The sequence below is a fragment of the Myotis daubentonii genome, chromosome 15 (genome assembly GCF_963259705.1).
Source record: "Myotis daubentonii chromosome 15, mMyoDau2.1, whole genome shotgun sequence".
Classification (NCBI taxonomy): Eukaryota; Metazoa; Chordata; class Mammalia; order Chiroptera; family Vespertilionidae; genus Myotis; species Myotis daubentonii.
In genome coordinates, this window is record NC_081854.1 from 25215055 (window position 1) to 25237605 (window position 22551).

Genomic DNA, 22551 nt, shown 5'->3' on the forward strand with positions numbered 1-22551 from the left:
AGAAGGAATGAAATAATAAAGATTAGAGCAGAAACAAATTACATAGAGACTAAAAACAAAACAAAACAAATCAATGAAACTGAGAGCTGGTTCTTTGAAAGGATAAACAAAATTGATAAACCATTAGCCAGACTCATCAAGAAACAAAGATAAGGGACCCAAATAAATAAAATCAGAAACAAATATGGAGAAGTAACCATGGGCACCACAGAAATACAAAGGGTTGTAAGAAAATACAGTGAACAACTACATGCCAACAGGCTGGACAATGTGGATGAAATAGAAAAATTCCTAGAAAAATACAATCTCACAAAACTGAATCAGGAAGGATAAAAAAAAACCTGAATAGGCCAATAACCACTGATGAAAATATTAGCAAATCACATCCAACAATATATTAAAGAGATCATACATCATGATCAAGTGGGATTTACTCCAGGGATGCAAGGCTGGTACTATATTCACAAATAAATAAACGTGATACATCACTTAAACAAATTGAAAAAAAAATCACATGATCATATCAATAGACAGGAAAAGCATTTGAAAAAATCCAACACACATTTTTGATAAAAACTCTCAGAAAGTTGGAATAGAGGGGGCATATCTCAACATGATAAAGGCCATACATGACAAACCTACAGCGAACATCATACTCAATAGGCAAAACTAAAACCATTTCCCCTAAGAACAGGAATAAAACACTTTCACCACTCCTGTTCGACATAGTACTGGAAGTGCTAGCCATAGCGATCAGACAAGAAGAAATAAGAGGCATCCAAGTTGGGAAAGAAGAAGTAAAACTGTCATTATTCTCAGAAGACATGATATTGTACAGAGAAAACCCCAAAAACTCCATAAAAAGACTAGACTTAATAAATGAATTTGGCAATGTAGCAGGATACAAAATCAACACCCAGAAGTCTATGGCTTTTTTACACACCAGTAACTCACAGAAAGAGAAACTAAACAATCCCCTTTACCATTGCAACAACAACAACAAAAAATTAAGATACCTAGGAATAAGCTTAACTAAGAAGGTAAAATACCCATACTTGGAAAACTACAAGATGTTGAAAAAAGAGATAGAGGAAGACATGAACAAATGAAAGAATATACCGTGTTCATGGATTGGAAGAATTAACATCATTAAAATGTCAATACTACCCAAAGCGATCTATAGGTTCAATACAATCCCCATTAAAATACCAGTGGAATATTTCACAGACCTAGAACAAACTCTCCAAAAACTCATCTGGAATAAAAAGAACACCCCGAATAGCTGCAGCAATCCTGAGAAAGAACAAAGTTGGAGGGATTACAATACCAGATATCAAGCTGTATTACAAAGCCACTGTTCTCAAAACTGCCTGGTACTGGCACAAGAACAGACATATAGACCAATGGAACAGAACAGAGAACCCAAAAATCAACACAGGCCATTATGCTCAATTAATATTTGACAAAGGAGGCAAGAACATACAATGGAGACAAGACAGCCTCTTCAATAAATGGTGTTGGGAAAACTGGACAGATACATGCAAAAAAATGAAACTAGATCACCAACTTACACCATACACAAAAATAAACTCAAAATGGATAAAGGACTTAAACGTAAGACGGAACACCATAAAAATCTTAGAAGAAGCCATAGGCAGCAAAATAGCAGGCATTTGTCATAGCAATATCTTTACCAATACAGCTTCTAGGGCAATGGAGACTACGGAGAAAATAAACAAATGGGACTACATCAAAATAAAAAGCTTCTGCACAGCAAAAGAATCCATCAACAAAACAACAAAAAGTCCACAAATATGTGAAGAACATATTTGCCAATGTTATTTCCGATAAGGGTTTAATCTCCAACATTTACAGGGAACTCATACAACTTAACAAAAGAAAGATAAACAATCTAATAAAAAAATGAGCAAAGGACCTAAATAGACAGTTTTTGAAAGAGACATTCAGAAAGCCAAGAGACATATGAAAACATGCTCAAAGTCACTAATCATCCAAGAGATGCAAATCAAAACGACAATGAGGTACCATCTCACACCTGCCAGAATGGCTATCATCAAGAAATCAATAAACAAGTGCTGTCAAGGATGTGGAGAAAAAAGAAACCTCTTTCACTCCTGGTGAGAATGCAGACTGGTGCAGCCACTATGGAAAACAGTATGGAGTTTCCTCAAAAAATTAAAAATGGAACTCTGATTTGACCCAATAATCCCACTTCTAGGAATATATCCAAAGAAATCAGAAACACCAATCAGAAAGGACATATACCCCCCTATGTCCATAGAAGCACAATTTACCATAGCTAAAATTTGGAAACAGCCTAAGTGCCCATCAGCAGATGAGTGGAATAAAAACTGGTATACTATGCTGCTGTAAAAAAGAAGGAATTCTTACCATTTGTAACAGCATTAATGGGCCTGGAGAGCATTATGCTAAGTGAAATAAGTCAGTTGGAGAAAGAGAAAGAAGTAATTCTGTTATTTGCAGATTTTTAATAATTTCCCACAACTTTTGTGATATCATACTAGGTTAGTATAGTTTTGGTAATATTATTTTACTTAAAATCCTTTTTTCTTTAAATATTAATGTTTATTGTATGTAATATATTTGAGATCATTTTTCTTGAATAATTGGTGTTTATTGCATATACCATATTATATTTAAAATTGTTTTTATTGAAAAAAATACACCAGTGCTTCTCATCTTTTTTTTTTTTTTAAATATATTTTATCGATTTTTTACAGAGAGGAAGGGGGAGGGATAGAGAATTAGAAACATCGATGAGAAACAAACATCGATCAGCTGCCTCCTGCACACCTCCTACTGGGGATGTGCCCACAACCAAGGTACATGCCCTTGACTGGAATCGAACCTGGGACCTTTCAGTCTGTAGGCCGATGCTCTATCCACTGAGCCAAACCAGTTAGGGCGCTTCTCATCTTTTTAAAAAATATATATTTTTATTGATTTCAGAGAGGAAGGGAGAGGGGGAGATAGAAACATCAATGATGAGAAAGAATCATTGATCGGCTGCCTCCTGCACTCCCCACACTGGGGATCGAGCTTGCAACCTGGGCATGTGCCCTTGACTGAATTGAACCCGGGATCCTTTGGTCTGCAGGCCGACACTCTGTCTACTGAGCCAAACCAGCTAGGGCCTTCGCATCTTTTTAAAAAAAATCATTATCATTTCCCTAACGAGTTTTTTTAGAGATTTATACTCTAATTGCCACCAGTCCATGACATTTTAATACCATAATCTATTTATGTTTCATTGCCCTTTGGAGGTCTAAGAATTTTCCCCAAGAACTAGTTTTGCTCTCTAGGGAGTAATATCACCCCCATTGAGAAGGCATGAAATACCAAAGCAAAACTGATAGACCTGAAAGAGGCAGTATAATTATAGCTTGAGATATAAATACCCTTCCCTCAATAATTGACAGAATAAAGAGAAAGAAAATCAATAAGGTTATGGAAGGCTTGAAAATGCAATCAATTATGCCTAGCTAATCTTTATAGAATATATTGCATGGAATATTCAGCAAGATAAACCCTATATGCTGGGCCACAAAACAGTATCAACAAATTAAAAAGAACTGAAATCAAAGAGCATGGTCTCTGCCCACAATAGAATTAATTTAAAAATAAAAAGATACCTCTAAGTCCCCAAAATATTTGGAAATTAATCACCACACTTCCAAAATAACTCATGAATCAAGAAAGAAATGTAAAACTAAATTTTTATCTGAATGACAATTAAAACAACATATCAAAATTTTATGGATGCAAATAAACAGCATTTAAAAAATTATTCCATCAAATCACAGATTTAAACTCTCAGCCTAAGTAGCTAGAAAAAGAAAGGTAAATTAAACCCAAAAGGTAGGAAAAGAAAAATAATAAAAGACTAAAGCAGAAATCATGAAATACACAACAGAATAATAGAGAAAATGTGTGAAGCCTGATTTATTGCTAATAAAGCTGATTTATTGTTAATAAAATCAGTAAAGCACAGGAAAAACAGAAAGACATATCATCAATATAAAAAATTAAAGTGGTTACATCACTACAAATCCTACAGACATTAACAGGATAATTAGGGAATATACAAGCAATTTTATGTCAACAAATAGAGTAGGAGTGGACACTTCCCAACTTACTTTTATTTTTCATTGTTTACACTATTATAGATGACCCCCATTTTCCCTCACTTTGACCACCTCTGCCCAGTACCCACCACCCACTCCCCCTTGCCTTCACCACACTATTGTCTGTGTACATGGGCTATGCATATATGTTCTTTGGCTTATCTCTTCATCTTCTTTCATCCAGTTTTCCCCACCCTACCTACCCTCTGACAGTTGTCAGTCTGTTCCATGAATCCATGCCTCTAGTTCTATTTGTTTTTCATTTTATTATAGTCACTAGAGGCCCAGTGCATGAATTCGAGCATGGGTGGTCCCTCTGTGTGGCCTGTGGGGATGGGACCTAAACCCACAGTCCAAAGCTGCCTGCAGCTCCTATCTGCTGCTCCCGCTTATCCCTGCCCTGATTGGGAGAGGCTCATGCCACAGCAGCACTCACCAGCCGTGAGCCCTGTGTCTGGTGCCCTCCTGAGGGGAGTGGCTTGTGAAATTGGGCCGAAACCAGCTCTCTGATATCCCCCGAGGGATCCTCAATTGCGAGAGGGCACAGGCCAGGCCGAGGGACCCCACTGGTGCAAGATCACTGCGGGAGGGCTCCAGCGTGTTTCAGGCCCATCTCTCTCAGTCCCGATTGGCCAGACCCCAGCAGCAAGCTAACCTACCAGTCGGAGCGTCTGTTCCCTGGTGGTCAATGCAAGTCATAGCGAGCGGTGAGCAGCCTTAGCATATCATTAGCATATTATGCTTTGATTGGTTAAACAGTTGACCTGTCACTGGATGACTGGACACTTAGCATATTAGGCTTTTATTATATAGGATTAGATTCTACATATAAGTGAGATTATATGGTATTTGTCTTTCTCTGATTGGCTTGTTTCACTCAGCATAATAATCTCCAGGTCCATTCATGCTGTTGCAAAAGGTACGGATTCCTTTTGTTTTATAGTTAACTCATTTTATAAGGCCAGCATTATCCACAACCAAAGGCACAAATAGAAAACTATACACCAACATCTCTCATGAAACTAGATATAAAATCCTTAACAAATTATTTTAAAACTAAATCTAGCAATATTTAAAAAGGATAACACTTTGCCCAGCCAGTGTGGCTCCGTAGTTGAGCGCTGACCTATGAGCCAGCAGGCCACGGTTTGATTGCCGGTCAGGGCACATGCAGGAGGAAGCCGATCAATGATTCTCATTGATGTTTCTCTCTGTCTCCCTCGCCTTTCTTCTCTGAAATCAAAAAATAAAAAGTATAATACCTCATGACCAAAAAGTATTTATCCCAAGAAAACAATTTAACTTGGTATTCAAAAAGCAAACTGTATAATTCACCATGTAAAGGTGAAAAAAGCTCTAAAAGTAACTAGAGTCCTAGCTGGTTTGGCTCAGTGGATAGAATGTCATGCAGACTGAAGGGTTGCTGGAGGCTAAGACCAGCAGGTTCCCGGAAGGCTGATGGATTTCATGATATTCAGCAAGGCTGAAAATCTGCATATTATTACCTGCTGCTGGCTGATCAGCTTTAGGCAATTTCCCTAACCTGATAATCTTTTACTGTTTACCAGAACTTACCTTTGATATGTGTGTTTGCTTTGCTAAAGGGCAAGATGTGTGAATAAAAAGCCTTGGATCCGGACCCTCAGAGAGCCCACTTCACTAGAGGGTGAGGCCTCTGCCTGGCTTTCCCCCATGCCTTCCAAATTTATTTTTCTTGTCTAGTCTCTTCGTTTATGTCGCAGCCCCTTCTCTAGATTCCTGAACCCTTGCTGCAAAAAGACTGCAGCAAAAGGTCCCAGGTTCGATTCCGGTCAAGGCCACGTACCTCAGTTGCAGGCTTCTGGCCCTGACCTGGGGCATGCTGGAGGCAACCAATCAATGTGTCTCACATCAGAGTTTCTCTCTGTCTCTCCCTCTCCCTTCCACTCTTTAAAAATTAATGGAAAAAATATCCTCAGGTGAGGATTTTAAAAAAAGGTAACTAGAAATAAATAAAGGAGAAAGCCATGTAATCATGTCAGTAGATGCAGGAAAATAGTTAAATTCCATTCCTATTTATTATAAAAACTTAGAGCAGATTAGCAACCTCATAAAGGATATTTTTGGAAAACTTATAGCTACCAATACACTCAGTGGTGAAAGCCTGAATGCTTTCCCTCTATCATCAAAAACAAAGAAAGAATGCCCACTATCACCACTTCTATTAAACACTGAATTGGACACAAATCACTTCAATAAGATTAGAAAATGAAGTTAAAAGGCAACAGATTAGAAAGTGAACTATCTTCATTTATAGATGACATGATTGTGTACATAGTAAATCCCTCCCAAGGAATCTAAAAGAAAAGAACTATTAAAACTAATATGTCAATTTAGTGAGTTCATAGGGTTCATGTTTTAAATCAAATTATGGAACATTTTACCCAATATTTGGAAAATTTTGGCCAAATATTTTTTTCTGCTCTTTCTCAGTTATATTTTAAATTATGTAATCCTATTCTCTAGTTCAGTGGTTCTCAACCTTGGCTGCACATTAGAATCACCTGGGAATCTTTTTTAAATCCTGATTTCTGGCCCTAACCGGTTTGGCTCAGTGGATAGAGCATCGGCCTACGGACTGAAAGGTCCCAGGTTTGATTCCAGTCAAGGGCAGGTACTTTGGTTGTGGGCACATCCCCAGTAGGGGATGTGCAGGAGGCAGCTGATTGATGTTTCTCTCTCATCGATGTTTCTAACTCTATCCCTCTCCCTTCCTCTCTGTAAAAAATCAATAAAATATATTTAAATAAATAAATAAAATAAAATAAAATCCTGATTTCTGGGCCTCATCCTCCGGAAATTCTATTTCTTTGTTATGGGGTGGGGCCACAACATTAGTAACAAAAAAAACAAAACAGAATTTCCGGAGGATGAGGCCCAGAAATCAGGATTTTAAAAAGATTCTCAGGATTTTAAAAAGATTCTCAGCCAAGGTTGAGAACCACTGCTCTAGTTCATTAAGGATTTTTAAAAATATTTTAATTGGTTTTTTTTTGAGAGAGAGAGAGAGACAGAGAGAGAGAAGAAAGGAGAGGGAGAGAGAAACATTGATGTGATAGTGAAAAACACTGGTCAGCTGCCTCCTGCATGGCAGCCCCCACCCTCTCCAGGGATCAAGCTGCAACCTGGGCATGTGCCCTGACACGAAATCGAACTGGCAACCTTTAGGTGCCAACTAACTGAGCCACACTAGCCAGGGCGAGGACTTTTTTATTCTTTTATTTATTTTTTAATCCTTACCCAAGGATATGTTTATTGATTTTTCGAGAGAGAGAAACATTGCCTCTTATACGTGCCCTGACTGGCAATCAAACCTGCAACCTTTTTCATGCGTAGGATGATGCCTCAACCAACTGAGCCACCCAGCCTGAGCTCTTCTTTTAGTTTGGGTAATTCCCGCTAACCAGATTTCCAGTTGTCTAATTCTCTTGTGTTCATTTGCTGTTAAACCCATCCAGTGAATTTTGTATTTCAGATATTGTTGGGTTTTTTTAGTTAGCATTTTCTTATCTCTTCTGAAAAATCTATCTCTTTACCAATATTTCTTTGTTTTTCCCTTGTAGTTTTATATTTATCACAGTTACTTTAAATTCCTTATTTTCTGATTTTAACATAGGGGACATCTATCAGTTCTTTTCCTGTTGACTGTTTTTTATCTTTTCTGTTGTCCACATTTTCCTGTTCTCAGAAAAACCTTGTAGATAATATATTGTGAAGATGCTGGATCCTTTTTCTTCCTCTGAAGATTGCTGAGTTTTTAATCTGGTAGGTGGTTAAGTTACTGGAAGTTCATGTTGATTCCTTTGTCAAGTTGCTTTTAAGTTTTTTAGATGATTTCTATTTCAGTTTCAGGTTTTCCTTTGGTTTTATGATTTCTCTGAGTCCTGGAATACAGCCTTCACTCCTAATACATGACTATTCTGGGGTTTCAATAGAAAGAACAAAGATTTAACCAGGTTTCTCTAACTTGGCACAGGACTAGAATTAAATACTCTGTTTTTCCAGAGTCAAGTAACTGCTAAAATTTTTGCTTAATTCTTTTAGAGCTCCAGCTTTCTTTTTTCTTTTATGCTCCTTGCAGTCTTGCCCTGCAGAAAAGCAATTAACCAAGGTTTTGAGGAGCGGGGTATGCTAACTTTTGTGTTCTCCTTCTATTACTTCTCCATTCTAAGATTTTGTTCTCAATTTACAGCCACTCTCATAGCCCAGAACTATAATCTCTGATTTTTCTGCACATGTGACTCCTGCTTTCTCCTTGAGATGAATTACCAGGCACACAGTGGAAAACCTGGATAAATGTAGATCTTATGCAGTGCATTTTCTTTCTTTCAAAGGTTGTATCCACTCCAGTTTATGCCTGCTTTTGATCACTCTTTATCAAACAAACTGTTGTTTTTTCCAGTTCACCCAAAGTTTATAACTTCATCAACTGGAAGGTTGCTTTGATACAAATTTCTTTTACATTGCCAGAATCCAGATGTCTAGATCAACTTTTCAGTCTTGGAACTTGCTTATACTCTTAGAATTATTAAAGATTAAAAGAACTCTCTGTGTGTGCACTCGTGCGCATGTGTGTGTATACCCTATTAGAAATTAAACATTTTAAATATTCTTTATTGGTTCATTTTAAAACAATCTATACTAATAAAAGGGTAATATCCTAATTAGGGTAGACATCCATCTGGACAAAGCCACAGCGGTTGAGAGGCCCGCAGCTCACGGCAGCCGTGGGCTCACAGCAACCGTGGGCTCAGGCAGCCGTGGGCTCAGGCACCTGTGGGCTCAGGCAGCCGTGAGCTCAGGCAGCCGTGGGCTCAGGCACCTGTGGGCTCAGGCACCTGTGGGCTCAGGCAGCCGTGAGCTCAGGCAGCCGTGGGCTCAGGCAGCTGTGGGCTCAGGCAGCTGTGAGCCCTGGCGGCTGCGAGGTCAGGCCTCGCAGCCACCAGCAGTGGCAGCAGCAGTGGGGTGATGGGGGCGGCGCCTTCCCCTGATCAGCCTGGTTGCCTCCTGCAGAGGGAGGCATGGGGAGCGGGCCTAAGCCATCAGCAGGACATCCCCTGAGGGCTCCCAGTGAGAGGGGTGAGGGGACCCCCCCAGTGCATGAATTTTCGTGCACCAGGCCTTTAGTATAATAATAATAAACTCATTACATGATATCAAGAAAATCATATTTTTACAAAAAAATAACTGTTCCCCAAAAGGGAAAATACGGTGAGAAAAGTGGCATTTTGCATAATTGAAATTTATAGTGTCTTCCTTAATAAAAGACAGCTAATTTTCACCTATCGTTCTGCACTCAATCTGTTTCATTTGTTGTTTTAATTTAAATATATGAAGAAAAAAATCTTCATGCATATGTATAGTTTGAAAAATTATATTTTAAAAGCCTTTTAAGGTTGTTGTGGATATTTTTCATTAATACTACAGTCAAGCTTAATTTGTAGTTCCTAAACAGTTAGTTGCAATATAGAATCTGAAATCATAATACTGATATTTTGTACACTATTACATAAAATCCAATGGCCACTAAAATAGATTTTTTACCCAGGCATTTTTTGGTAATATTATGCATTGGTCATCTGCCTTGTACATATCTTCCAAATTTAGCCACATTTCCGTATACAACATTTTTTTAAACCCAAACCCATATTCGTTAATATCATCTGCAATCTCATCAGAAAAGTCTTTTAAACATTAGGAAGCTGACACAATAGCAAATATGAGCTTTCCAATATAATGACCTTTAGTTGAAACTTGAATTCTATCATTGGTAACAAATGTTGGCAGATGTTTTCTTTGAATTGACAGGCTCACATTGTTCAAGAAATATCTACCAGATACTCTGAGTAGTCTATTGTACTTTCAAGTAAAAAAGTTGTTCCGCAGAAAGTTATTCAGTTCTCCACTCAGCAATTACACCAGCCCCCTTCCTTACAAAATACATTATACTCTGGTATACAACAGAAGTGCTTTATGCGTACTTCTTTAATTATCACATTGAATATTGAAAATATAATGGTGAAGATATAATGAAATTAATAATATATTTCTGCTCTGTCAGCAGTCTTATATTTTTTCTTGTATGTACCAGTTAGAAATGCAGTGATTACTGTTGTTTGGTGCCAGTGCTTTGGTTTATGCTAATGTGTTAACATTTTATCCATTGTATTAACCATATTTTTTATTTTCTATATTTTATATTTTATGATGTTTTAACATCTTTGGGGAGCCTTGCTGGTTGGGAGAAACTGCCCCTCCCAGAGCTAACTAATTCCTAGAGACAGTAAACAACCTATTGGTGAGCCCACCTTTCATATACAAACCAATGAATCCCAACCATACTCTCAACCACCTACTTTATCTAACTCTCACACACCAAGCCAATATATTCCCTGTCCTAAATCACCCAAGATCAGGTACTAGTCAACTAGAGACCAATCCTATGACCCATAGCCTATCAACAGTATTCAAACTAGCCTATCTGAAGTTGCCTTTTTTGTAGAAGCAAGCCCCAATAATGACTTTGGCCTAGACTTTCCCCTCACTCCTGTCTGTCTCCTGACCTCATGTGGCCCTGCAGGAAAAGAAAATAATAACAATCTTCCTTTAATGGCATTAGCCTCTCTTTGTCGTCATTCATTCACCTCCACAAGTTAAAATTCCATTTTAACTTACTATTGCTTTTGCTTCATTAGTGCAAATATGAACACAGTTAAAAATACAATTGAAGTATTGTTATTATTAGCAAAAATAGTTTTGACTTTGTGGACCTCCCAGATGGATCTCAGGTAGTACAAAGTTTGTGAATCACACTTCGGTGGTTTAGGCCTTTCTTATCATCTGTTTCTTTAACATTTTAGTATTATTTCTTCTTTTGTTATAGTCTCCTGTTTATAGGCAACTTAAATATATCCAAAAGATAAAAGGAAATAATTGTGTAATATTTATTTTCCTCTTAGTTTTCTTTTTTTTCCCTTCCTTTCCCTGTACAATACCTTATTCTTGCTTCCTAGACTCAGTCCCACATCTTTTTCTCATCATGAGACCTGCCATCAGATTTCAAAATTCATAGGCCACTCTTTTTCCGTGTGTCATATCATAATGGTCAGATTCCTAATATCTACCCACCTTGGGTGAATAATACTAACTCATTCTCATTCTGTTTCCCTAAATGCCCATTCACATCTTGGTTGTTTTTCTTCCCTTTATTTGCATTGCCAAGGAAAATAAATATTTGTTGAATAAATGGATTTTATTTCCGTAGGCTCTCATTGGTGTAAAGTGTTTTTCTTCATCCTCATTTCTTGCTAGTATAAAGATCCCATAAGCTATAATAATTTTATCCATTCTCAAGTTGTGATTCCCTTGTTTTACGTGAATGGGTTTCAAATACATTTTTTAGCCCATTTCTCCCACCTGGACTCTAATGGTATATTTTAATCTGCCTACAACAATACAGTAATCAGTTGTCTCATCCTTTTGTTTATTGATATATCTATACTAATAATAGAGGAATATGCAAATTGGCCAGGACACAGTCACGTAACGACCAATCAGGATGGGGCGGGGCTGCGGTAGAGAGCTCTCAGCATGCCTGCACTGGGTATCCAAAGGACACAGAGAGGAAGAGGGAGCAGATAGGCAGTTAGGGGGATCAAGCCAGGAGGGGAGCACAGATAGGCAGTTAGGGGGATCAGGCCAGGAGGGGAGAGCAGATAGGCAGTTAGGGGGATCGGGCCAGGAGGGGAGAGCAGTAGGGTGATCAGGACAGCAGGGGGGGGGGCACAGTTAGGCAGTTAGGGTGATCAGGCGAGGAGGGCAGAGCAGTTAGGGGGATCAGGCCGGCAGCAGAGAACAGATAGGCAGCTAGGGGGATCAGGCCAGAAGGGGAGAGCAGATAGGCAGTTAGGGGGATCAGGCTGGCAGGGGGGAGTAGTTAGGCAGTTAGGGGGATCAGGCCAGCAGGGGAGACCAGTTAGGTAGTTAAGGGGATCAGGCAGGAAGATAGAGCAGTTAGGGGGATCAGGTAGGCAGGCAGGTGAGCGGTTAGGAGCCAGTGGTTCCAGATTACGAGAGAGATCCCAGATTGGAGAAGGTGCAGGCCGGGCTGATGGACCCCCCCTCCCTCCATGCATGAATTTTGTGCACCGGGCCTCTAGTCAGAAATAATAGTCATTCTTTACCTTACTCTGATTTGTTTCTATATCCTTTTGTTCCTATAATCAGCCCCTTACAGTAGCAGGTTGATTCCATCATCTCTATTATATTTTTCTTAATGATCTCTCCACAATTTGTGTTATGTTATTTTACTCTGAAATATCTTTACAGATTCATATTCTCATTTGCCACTGACATCTCCCAAAATGAAAGGTATGGACTGCTATAGTTAATATTTGGATTTGCCATAATTTCCTCCAAGTTCTTTCAGCATATAATTGTCAATATACTAAAATGATATCACATAAAAATTTTTAAATCTCTTTTATTCAAGGGTTGGCAGAATAATATCTCATCTGGTCATTCCAGGTGTATTTCTCTCTGTGACTGAGAACTTTTGCTAATCCCTATTTATTTTAGTCTCCCAAATGTACTCCATGCAATTGATTTTATTCTTTACAACTGGGTCTTTCATTATGTGACAGCTTTTCTGTGCCCATATGGATACTTGCAGTTAGCCAACTACAGAATTAGAGGATACTACAGTACACATAAGACCACCCTCATTTCTGACAGCAATTGCAAGTTCATGAGTCCCCAGAACTACTTTAGTATCAGTAATTTGCTAGAAGGACTCACAGAACTTCCTGAAAGCTGTAACACTCACAGAGGAAGCCTACAGATTAAAATCAAGCCAAACACATGGGGCAGAATCCGGGAAAGTACCAAACATGGAGCATCTAGTAGCCCTCTCTGTGTGGAATTATGGACAGTATTACAGAATATCACCAACCAGGGAGGCTTCACCCGAGCCTCGTATCCAGAGTTTATATTGGGGCTCCATCACATAGGCTTGACTGATTGTTCATATGGCTGATCTCAGTTTCGAGCCCCTTGAGCGGTCAAGCTGATACTGTGTGACCCAAAGCCCCCATCCTAAATCACACCGTTGGTGAGGCTCAAAGACCCCACCCTAAATTACACTGTTACTTTCTGGCTGGCCAACAGGCTCCCAAACAAACTACTACACTTCTGTCAAGCATGACATTCCATAGGCTTAGAGATTACCTTCCAGAAGCCAAAAGCAAATGTCAAGCCTCTCATTGGGCAAAGTTTTATTTTTTACCACACAGTGCTACATATCCTTTAGTTAAAAGATCAGGTTTCACTTCCTGCATGAAATGTTCCTTGACTACTCCAAACCATGTCATTACCTTTTTTCTGCACTCACATTCATTCTACTGATTATATGTAACATGCAAACAGACATATCCTCTGATATGGTCTAATAATTTGATACATTATTTAACATGTTTTCTCTGAGGCTTCTTTCTCCCATCTGATTAACAGGTCCCTCAAAATAAGGTCCTCCCTTTTGCTTTTCCTTACTGTAGCTTCTGACAAAGGCTAGACATTCAGAGTTACCTGATTGATTATTTATAGTACCATGCAAGGAAAACATCTTTCTCATCCATTCAGATATCATTTAATGGTAAGTTCTTTTTTTTTTTATAAATATATTTTATTGATTCCCTACAGAGAGGAAGGGAGAGAGATAGAGAGCCAGAAACATCGATGAGAGAGAAACATCGATCAGCTGCCTCCTGCACATCCCCCACTGGGGATGTGCCCACAACCCAGGTACATGCCCTTGACCAGAATCGAACCTGGGACCCTTGAGTCCGCAGGCCGACGCTCTATCCACTGAGTCAAACCGGTTTCGGCTGGTAAGTTCTTTTTAGACATTCATGCCAAGATCACATCCCTTTACTTCACATAACAAGTGTGTTAATGTATACTCAGAGGTTTCAAAGAAGATAATAAAATAATGACTTTTGAGAGCATAGGTTACAGTTGGGAAGACAATATTTTCAAATTAAGCATTTTACATAGAATGTTCATGTTGAAATAGCAGATTGTTGAAATATTTTTTTAAATGAAAATATTTGCTTTATTAAATTATAGAATCAGTAGTGATATAATATAATTTTTGGAAAGAGAAAATCCCATAATAAGTGGAATTGAACCGATCAGACCTGGAGCTCATGAATCCAATAAAATGATTCCAATCAACTCTAACCCTGATAATTCTAATTTGAAATATAGTCTTTTTTTCTCAAGAAAAACGATTTTAAATATGATAATGTTACATGCAATAAACACCAATTATTCCAGAAAAATGATCTTACATATAATAATATTACATGCAATAAACATTAATATTTCAAGAATAAAAGGATTTAAGTATAATAATATTACCAAAACTGTCCTAACATAGTTTAATACCACAAAAGTAGGAAATATTAAAAATCTGCAAATAACAGGATTACTTCTATTATATTCTAGTATATTTTCCCCCCTCTGGCTCTATTTTTGTTCATCAGTTTGTTTTTCATTATATTCCACTAATGAGTGAGATCATATGATATTTATCTTTCTCCAACTGGGTTATTTTGCTTGGCATGATGCTTTTAAAGTCTATTTTGTTGGATATAGTATTGCTATTCCAGCTTCTTATTTCTTTTTCCATTTGCATGGAAAATTTTTTTCTTTCCCTTCACTTTCATCCTGTGTGTGACTTTTGTTTTGAGGTGGGTCTCTTGTAGACAGCATATAGTTGGGTCATGTTTTTGTATCCATTCAGCTACCCTACACCTTTTGATTGGAGCATTAAATGCATTTACATTTAAGGTTATTATTGAGAGGTACTTATTTATAGTCATCTCAATTCTGTATGGCTAGGTTTCTCTCTCTGTTTCTTCTCAGCTATCCCTTACAGAAATCCCTTTAGCATTTCTTGTAATGCTGGCTTGGTGGTGATGAACTCCTTTAGCCTTTTTTTTTTTTTTTTATCTAGGAAGCTCTTTATTTGACCATCTATTTTGAATGATAGCCTTGCTGGATATAGTAATCTTGGTCTCAGATCCTTGCTTTTCATTACCTTGAGTACTTCATGCCTTCTGGCCTGTAGAGTTTCTGATGAGAAATCAGGTGTCAGCCTTATGGGAACACCTTTGTAGGTAACAGGTTTTTTTTTTCTTGCTGCCTTTAAGATTCTCTCTTTGTCTTTAATTTTTGGCATTTTAATTATGATGTGTCTGGGCATGGGTCTGTTTGGGTTCTTCTTGTTTGGGGTTGTCTGTGTCTCCTGAACTTGTGTGACTTTTTCCTTTACCAGGTTAAGGAATTTTTCTGCCATTATTTCTTCAAACACCTTCTCTATTCCTTTCTCCCTTTCTGCCTCTTCTGGCATACCTACTATTCTAATATTGTTATGTTTCACATTGTCCCACAGTTCCATTAAACTGTCCTCCTATTTTTTACTTTTTTCTTCTTTTTGTTCTCTGATTGACTGATGTTTTCAACTGTCTTCTAATTCACTGATTTGCTCCTCAGCTTCCCCTAATCTGGTATGTATTCTTTCCAATGTGTTCTTTATTTGTGTTATGTCATTCTTTTATCTCAAACTGTTCTTTTTTCATAGTTACTATATCTTTTTTCATGCTGTTGAGCATTGTTACAGTCAATACTGTGAACTCTGTTTCAGATAAATTTCTTATCTCTGTTTCATTTATCTCTTCTGGAGAATTCACTAGTTCTTTCATTTGGGGGTTATTCCTTTGTTTCCTCATTTTGGTTGTCTGTTTGGGTTTGTGACTATGTTTTAGGTAGATCCTCTATACCACTCAATCTCTAGTGCAGGACAATGTTAAAGGCTGTTACATATATATTATTAATTTCAGAGAAGAAGGAAGAGGGAGAGAGAGATAGAAACATCAATGATGAGAGAGAATCATTGATCAGCTGCCTCCTGCACACCCCCCACTGGGGATCGAGCCCACAACCCGGGCACATGCCCATGACCGGAATCGAACCTGGGACCCTTCAGTCTGCAGGCCAACACTCTATCCACCCAGCCAAACTGGCTAGGGAAAGGCTATTTCTTACAAATTGAACCAGGCAAAGACTCAAAGCCTCCAGAGACTACCTCTGTCTACAGACTAACAGGATTCTGACTTGAATTGCCCCCAGGCAATTGTCCTCAGGTGTGGTGAGAGTTTTTTCAACAGGGTGGGGCAGTTGCTTCTGCCTGGAGGCTAGTTGTTACTTTTAATCTCTTAAGTGGCCTCAGGGCAAGGTGTTTTTCAATAGGTTGTGTTGACTGTCTTCTCCCCAGGCAAGGCAAATGTCTATCTGGGAAATATGTCCTCCACTGTGTGAGGGAATGACTCAGCCCAGGAAACTTGGGGTGCATGCCTTTTGAGCTTTATCCCCACGAATCCCCAGTCCTGGGTTCTGCTCTCACAGCCCCAGTCCACTTCACCCTCCCTCTGCCAGAGCATAAGGCTTCACAGGGAATTTTTATGCATTGGCCCTTTAAGAGGGTGCTTGAACTTTCAGCTGCCACTCCCTGGCAGACAGCACCCCACTGCTTTTCACAGCTAGATGTTATGTGGGTACCCTCCTCAGTTTGGTGCTCTCTTCTGGGGAGCCAAGATTGGGGATTAGATCCCAGAGTTCTCAGTGGCACCCCACCATAGCTGATATGTCTCTCCAGGACTTCAGTTGCCATCTGTGGGTGCCTGGCCAGCCCTTTGGTGCCTCCGTCCCTCCTGCCAGTCTCTATGCTGTCTCCACCTTCAGTCCTTGGGTATCAAGTTTCTATCCTGTGAGTTTTCTATTGATTTTTCAGGAAGCCTTTCCATATTTCAGTTGTAATTCCAGCTTATTCCTGGGAGCATGTCTGTGCAGCATCCTCCTACTCTCCCACCATTTTTAATCCTCAAAATATACTAGTAGTCTTTTTTAATGTAAATTCTTTATTATTGAAAGTGTTTCATATGTCTCCTTGTTCCCTCATTGAAACTGTTGGAATATTTCTTGAAATGGGTAGTCCAGACTATAATTATATTCTAATTTCAGACAAATTAGACATTGAAGGATAGAAAGAATATGTGAAGGCTTGGATAAATTGAGTAGTAGCATGTTCTTGAAGGTGATTAAGATTCTCAGGATGCCGAAACCGGTTTGGCTCAGTGGATAGAGCGTCGGCCTGCGGACTGAAAGGTCCCAGGTTCGATTCCGGTCAAGGGCATGTACCTTGGTTGCGGGCACATCCCCAGTGGGGAGTGTGCAGGAGGCAGCTGATCGATGTTTCTCTCTCATCGATGTTTCTGGCTCTCTATCTCTCTCCTTTCCTCTCTGTGAAAACTCAATAAAATATATTTAAAAAAAAAAAAACATTCTCAGGATGGCAATGTAACTCCTGTTACAATACAGATTAGTTTTACATGTTCTAGGACTACACATAGTGGAATTGTGCAATATTTACTCTTTTGCATAAAGCTTTCACTCTGAAAAATGTTTTAGCTTCATCCCTTTGTCATCAGTAGGTTTTCTCCCCCTTTTTTTATTGCTGAGTAGTATTACCTTGTATAATTACATGACACAATATTGCCTGTTTACCTTTTCATAGATAATTGGGCTGTTTCCAGTTTCGGGCTATTGTAAATAAGGTACAAATTATGGGTAAGATAAACCCATCTTTAAAACTGCTCCACCAGATGTGGGTTGTAGTAAGATAACAGTAGTAAAATTTGCCAAAAATTTATAAGAAAAACTAGAAGCCTGATGCACAAAATTCGTGCAAAAGTAGGCCCTTGCAGCCCCTGCTGCCTCATGGCCCTGCGACCCTGCCCCCCAACCACTGGTTGTTCTAGAAGGTCACTGTGGAAGGTCATTCTGCCGTCTGTCTAGTTAGCATATTAGCTCTTTATTATATAGGATAATAGGTAAGGTCAATGAGTGCTATACACATATACTGAAGAATCTAGTCCTTCACAGTCCCTATAGGGAATAGCAGAGTTTAAGGCATGTTACTGCATTGGGAGGAAAACTTGAACCCATCTTTCTCTAACACTGAAAAAGTACTTCAGCAAATTGAAAGGAGGGACAATTAGAATTGATGATCAGTAGAATTTAATTATTGACCATCCCCCTGGAAAAATAAATAGATATAGCAGCAATCAGTGATTATGTTCATTTGAAAGTATGCTTTGTCCTCTGGTTTATTTTATAATTCCTAATGAAATGTTTTTCTAATTCTTCCCTTTCAAGAGAAAATAACTCAGTTATATGGAGAGCTAGGGCCTAGATATAGATTAGTGTTTCTTTCAAAATAATAAAATGAGTGCTTGATAAAGTTCATTTGCTATAGATAGCAAATGACACCTTTATAACACCTTTTTAGGCATGAGGAAATAAGTATATATGCTTTCATCTCCACCTGAACAGTTTTGCTTGTTTACTGGTTAGTACTCTTGATAGGCTCACTCCATCATCTCTAAACCTCCCCATTCCAAGAATAATGCCACTTTCACCATCTTTTGCTTACTTGCCCTTGTATTAATTAGACCTGCTTGATGTAACTTATATTTACAATATGTCAAAGATATGAGTGTTCTTTGATTATGCCAATTATTCTTCATTTTAACAGTATAGCAGGATTTGTGTTTAAGTTACATGCATTTTGTCTACCAAGAGGTAGTTTATTTTGGCCTTTCTGTAGATCACAATAGTGAGACAGACAGTTGTACAATAGATTGTTTGTATATATGTCTAATTCATAACATTTATATCAAGACTTACACTGTTTATTGTATTCTTTTCTAGAAGAAGATGGGAAAGCTGAAGATGTCTTAATGAAGTTTAAACAATACCAAGATAGGCAATTTAGATCAGTTGTATTCATCAACCATGAAAGACTAATTAAGGAAAAAAATAATATTTTGGGGAAGACACTTACTGTAGGCAAGAACTATATTATTTCAAAAACAACACTACATGAATATAAACCTGATGGAAAGGTTTTGAAAAATATTTCAGAATTAGTCATTAGAAATATAAGCCCTGTAAGAGAGAAGTTTGGTGAGGGTTACGGATGGGAGAAATCACTTCTCAATACAAAGCATGAGAAAACTCATACTGCAGAAAATCTCTGTAAACAAACAGAAAGCAGTCTGAGTAATAAACAAGAGCTTATTAAACATCAGAAGGTTCAAACTCCAGAGCAATCATTTGAACATAATGAATGTGAAAATTCCTTCCTTATGAAAGAAATGTTATTTACACATAGTAGAACTCATAGAGGAGAAGGACTCTTTGAATACAATAAAGATGGAACGCCTTTCATTGAAAAGTCAAATTCCAGTGTCCATCCACAAAATCTTATGGAGAAGAAGTCCCATGCGTATAGCAAATATGGGAATTTCCTCTGCAGGAAGTCCATTTTTATTATACATCAGAGATCTGAAACAGAAGAGAAACCCTTTCATTGTTCTTATTGTGGCAATAGCTTTAGAAGGAAGTCATATCTCATTGAGCATCAGCGAATTCACACAGGTGAGAAACCTTATGTTTGCAGTCAATGTGGAAAAGCCTTCCGTCAAAAGACAGCCCTCACTCTTCATGAGAAAACACATGTAGAGGGGAAACCCTACATTTGTATGGATTGTGGGAAATCCTTCCGCCAGAAGGCAACCCTCACCAGGCATCACAAAATACATACAGGGGAGAAAGCCTATGATTGTACTCAGTGTGGAAGTGCTTTTAGAAAGAAGTCATACCTCATTGATCATCAGAGAACTCACACAGGAGAGAAACCATATCAATGTAATGAATGTGGGAAGGCATTTATCCAGAAGACAACCCTCACTGTACACCAAAGAACTCACACAGGAGAGAAACCCTATATTTGTAATGAATGTGGAAAGTCCTTCTGCCAAAAGACAACCCTCACTCTCCATCAAAGAATTCATACAGGGGAGAAACCCTATAGTTGTAATGAATGTGGGAAGTCCTTTCGCCAGAAGGCAATCCTCACTGTTCATCAGAGAATACATACAGGAGAGAAATCCAATCAATGTCCTCAGTGTGGCAAAGCCTTTAGTAGGAAGTCAAACCTCATTCGCCATCAGAAAACTCACATAGGAGAGAAACTGTATGAATGTAAAGAATGTGGTAAGTTCTTCAGTTGTAAGTCAAATCTCATTGTCCATCAGAAAACTCACAAGGTAGAAATCATTGGAATATAGTAAAGGATGTGACTCTTTTTTTAGTAAAAAACTTTTAAAGTCATAGTAAACCCAGTATATGATGTTGCTTGCAAGTGTAATAATAGTCAACAGTTTAAGGTACTATATCATATATTTACTTACTGTTTGCTAGCCGATAAAACATACACACAAAATAATTACTAGACAAATTAAATGACAAAAGTCATTGAAAATACAATCCCCAGTTTTCTATTTTTACATTCATTAGATATAAAATTTCTCTGTCAAGTTGCTACACATATTTAAAATTACTTATTTTTAATTTCAATACCTACCTTATTGTGAACCAGTAATATACAGTTGGTATGTGAACCACACTGTGAACAAAAGACTTAAAAAGAAAGGAGGTGTGAATTGTATTTCTCATTGCAAATATGGAATAAAAACTGTTACCTCCTCAGAGTTAACCAAAGTTCTAACTTCTAGCATAATAGTTTTTACTTATTGTTAACTTTTATATAAATTGGATTATATATCATGTATTTTTTCATATTTGGCTTTCATTCATTATTGTGTCTCTAAAACTTATCATTAGCGCCCTAACTGGTTTGGCTCAGTGGATGGAGCATCAGCCTGCGGACTGAAGGATCCCAGGTTCGATTCCAGTCAAGGGCATGTACCTTGGTTGTGGGCACATCCCTAGTGGGGGGTGTGCAGGAGGCAGCTGATTGATGTTTCTCTCTCATCAATGTTTCTGACTCTCTATCCCTCTCCCTCTCTGTAAAAAAACAATAAAATATATTTTTTAAAAAACCCAAAACAAAAAAAACTCATCATTAGTGCATGTGGCAGAAATTTGTGTATTTTTATTCTGTATAGAATTTCATTATTCATTATATAAGTACTAGAGGCCCAGTGCACAAAAATTTGTGCACTCGGCGGGGGGAGGGAAGGTCCCTCAGCCCGGACTGTGCCCTCTCGCAGTCTGGGACCCCTTGGGAGATAACGACCTGCTGGCTTAGGCCTGCTCCCGGGTGGCAGAGGGCAGGCCCAATCCCTAGGTGCAGCCCCTGGTCGGGCTCAGAGCAGGGCTGATTGGGGAGTTGGGGCGCCGCCCCCTGTCACACTCAAGGCATGGACAATGGGGAGGTTGCGGCGCCACCCCCTGTCACTCACAGAGCAGGGCCCATCAGGGGGGTTGGGGCTCCATACCCTGTCACACACAGAGCAAGGTCGATAAGGGGGTTGGGGAGCTCCCCCGTGCCACGCACAGAGTAGCGGCCATCAGGGGGTTGAGGAACTCCCCCCTGTCACTCACAGAGTAGGGCCGAAAGGGGAGTTGCGGCACCGCCCCCATCACACACAGAGCAGGGTGGATCAGGGGGTTGGAGCACCACACCCTGTCACACTCAGGGCAGGGCCGATGGGGAGGTTATGGCTCTACCCCGTCACACACAGAGCAGGGCCCGTGGGGGCGGGGGGTGGGGGGTTGGGGCACCGCCAACTATCACCCACAGAGCAGGGCCAATCAGGGGGTTGGGGCGCCGCACCCTGTCACACACAGAGCCGCAGGGCGATCAGGGGGTTTGGGCGCTGCCCCCTGTCACGCTGATCCCGGTGCCGGGAGGCCTCGCGGCTCCACTGATCGTGGTGCTGGGAGGCATATTACCCTTTTACTATATAGGATAGAGGCGTGGTGCACAGGTGGGGGCCGGCTGGTTTGCTCTGAAGGGTGTCCTGGATCAGGGTGGGGGTCCTGCTTGGGTGCCTGGCCAGCCTGGGTGAGGGGCTGAGGGCTGTTTTCAGGCTGGTGGGTGACTAAAGCTCCCAACCGCTCCTTTTTTTCTTTTCTTTTTTTTTTATTCTGGGCCAGCTTTAGCTCTGAGGCTTGGTTCCAGCTCTGAGGCCTCGGCTGCTGAAAGCAGGTATCTGGTTTATTTGGGTTCTATAATCGAAACACTGTTTCAACTCCAGCTCTGAGATCCCAGCTGGCTGAAAGCAGGTTTCTGGGGTTTTGTTTAGCTTCTATATTTGTAACAATGTTTCAAACTGCAAGCTCAGAGGCCGGCAGCGGCAGGCGGGGAATGTTGGAGTCCTCCATCACTGAAGCAAGCAAGCCTCCTGTTCGCTTCAAG

The 22551-nt window shown here is 39.4% G+C and overlaps 1 protein-coding gene across 14 annotated transcripts in view; it reads left to right on the plus strand.

Moving 5' to 3' along the window:
- The window catches only part of ZNF382 (zinc finger protein 382), a 50713-nt gene extending 29701 nt beyond the window's left edge, over positions 1 to 21012 (plus strand). For all 14 annotated transcript variants that reach the window (XM_059666890.1, XM_059666899.1, XM_059666894.1 and 11 more), the window contains one exon: positions 19035 to 21012. In XM_059666890.1, the coding sequence (XP_059522873.1) occupies positions 19035 to 20455 (1421 nt within the window). In that variant the 3' untranslated portion in view covers positions 20456 to 21012. The remainder of the gene's footprint in view (positions 1 to 19034) is intronic.
- Positions 21013 to 22551: the final 1539 nt, after the last annotated feature.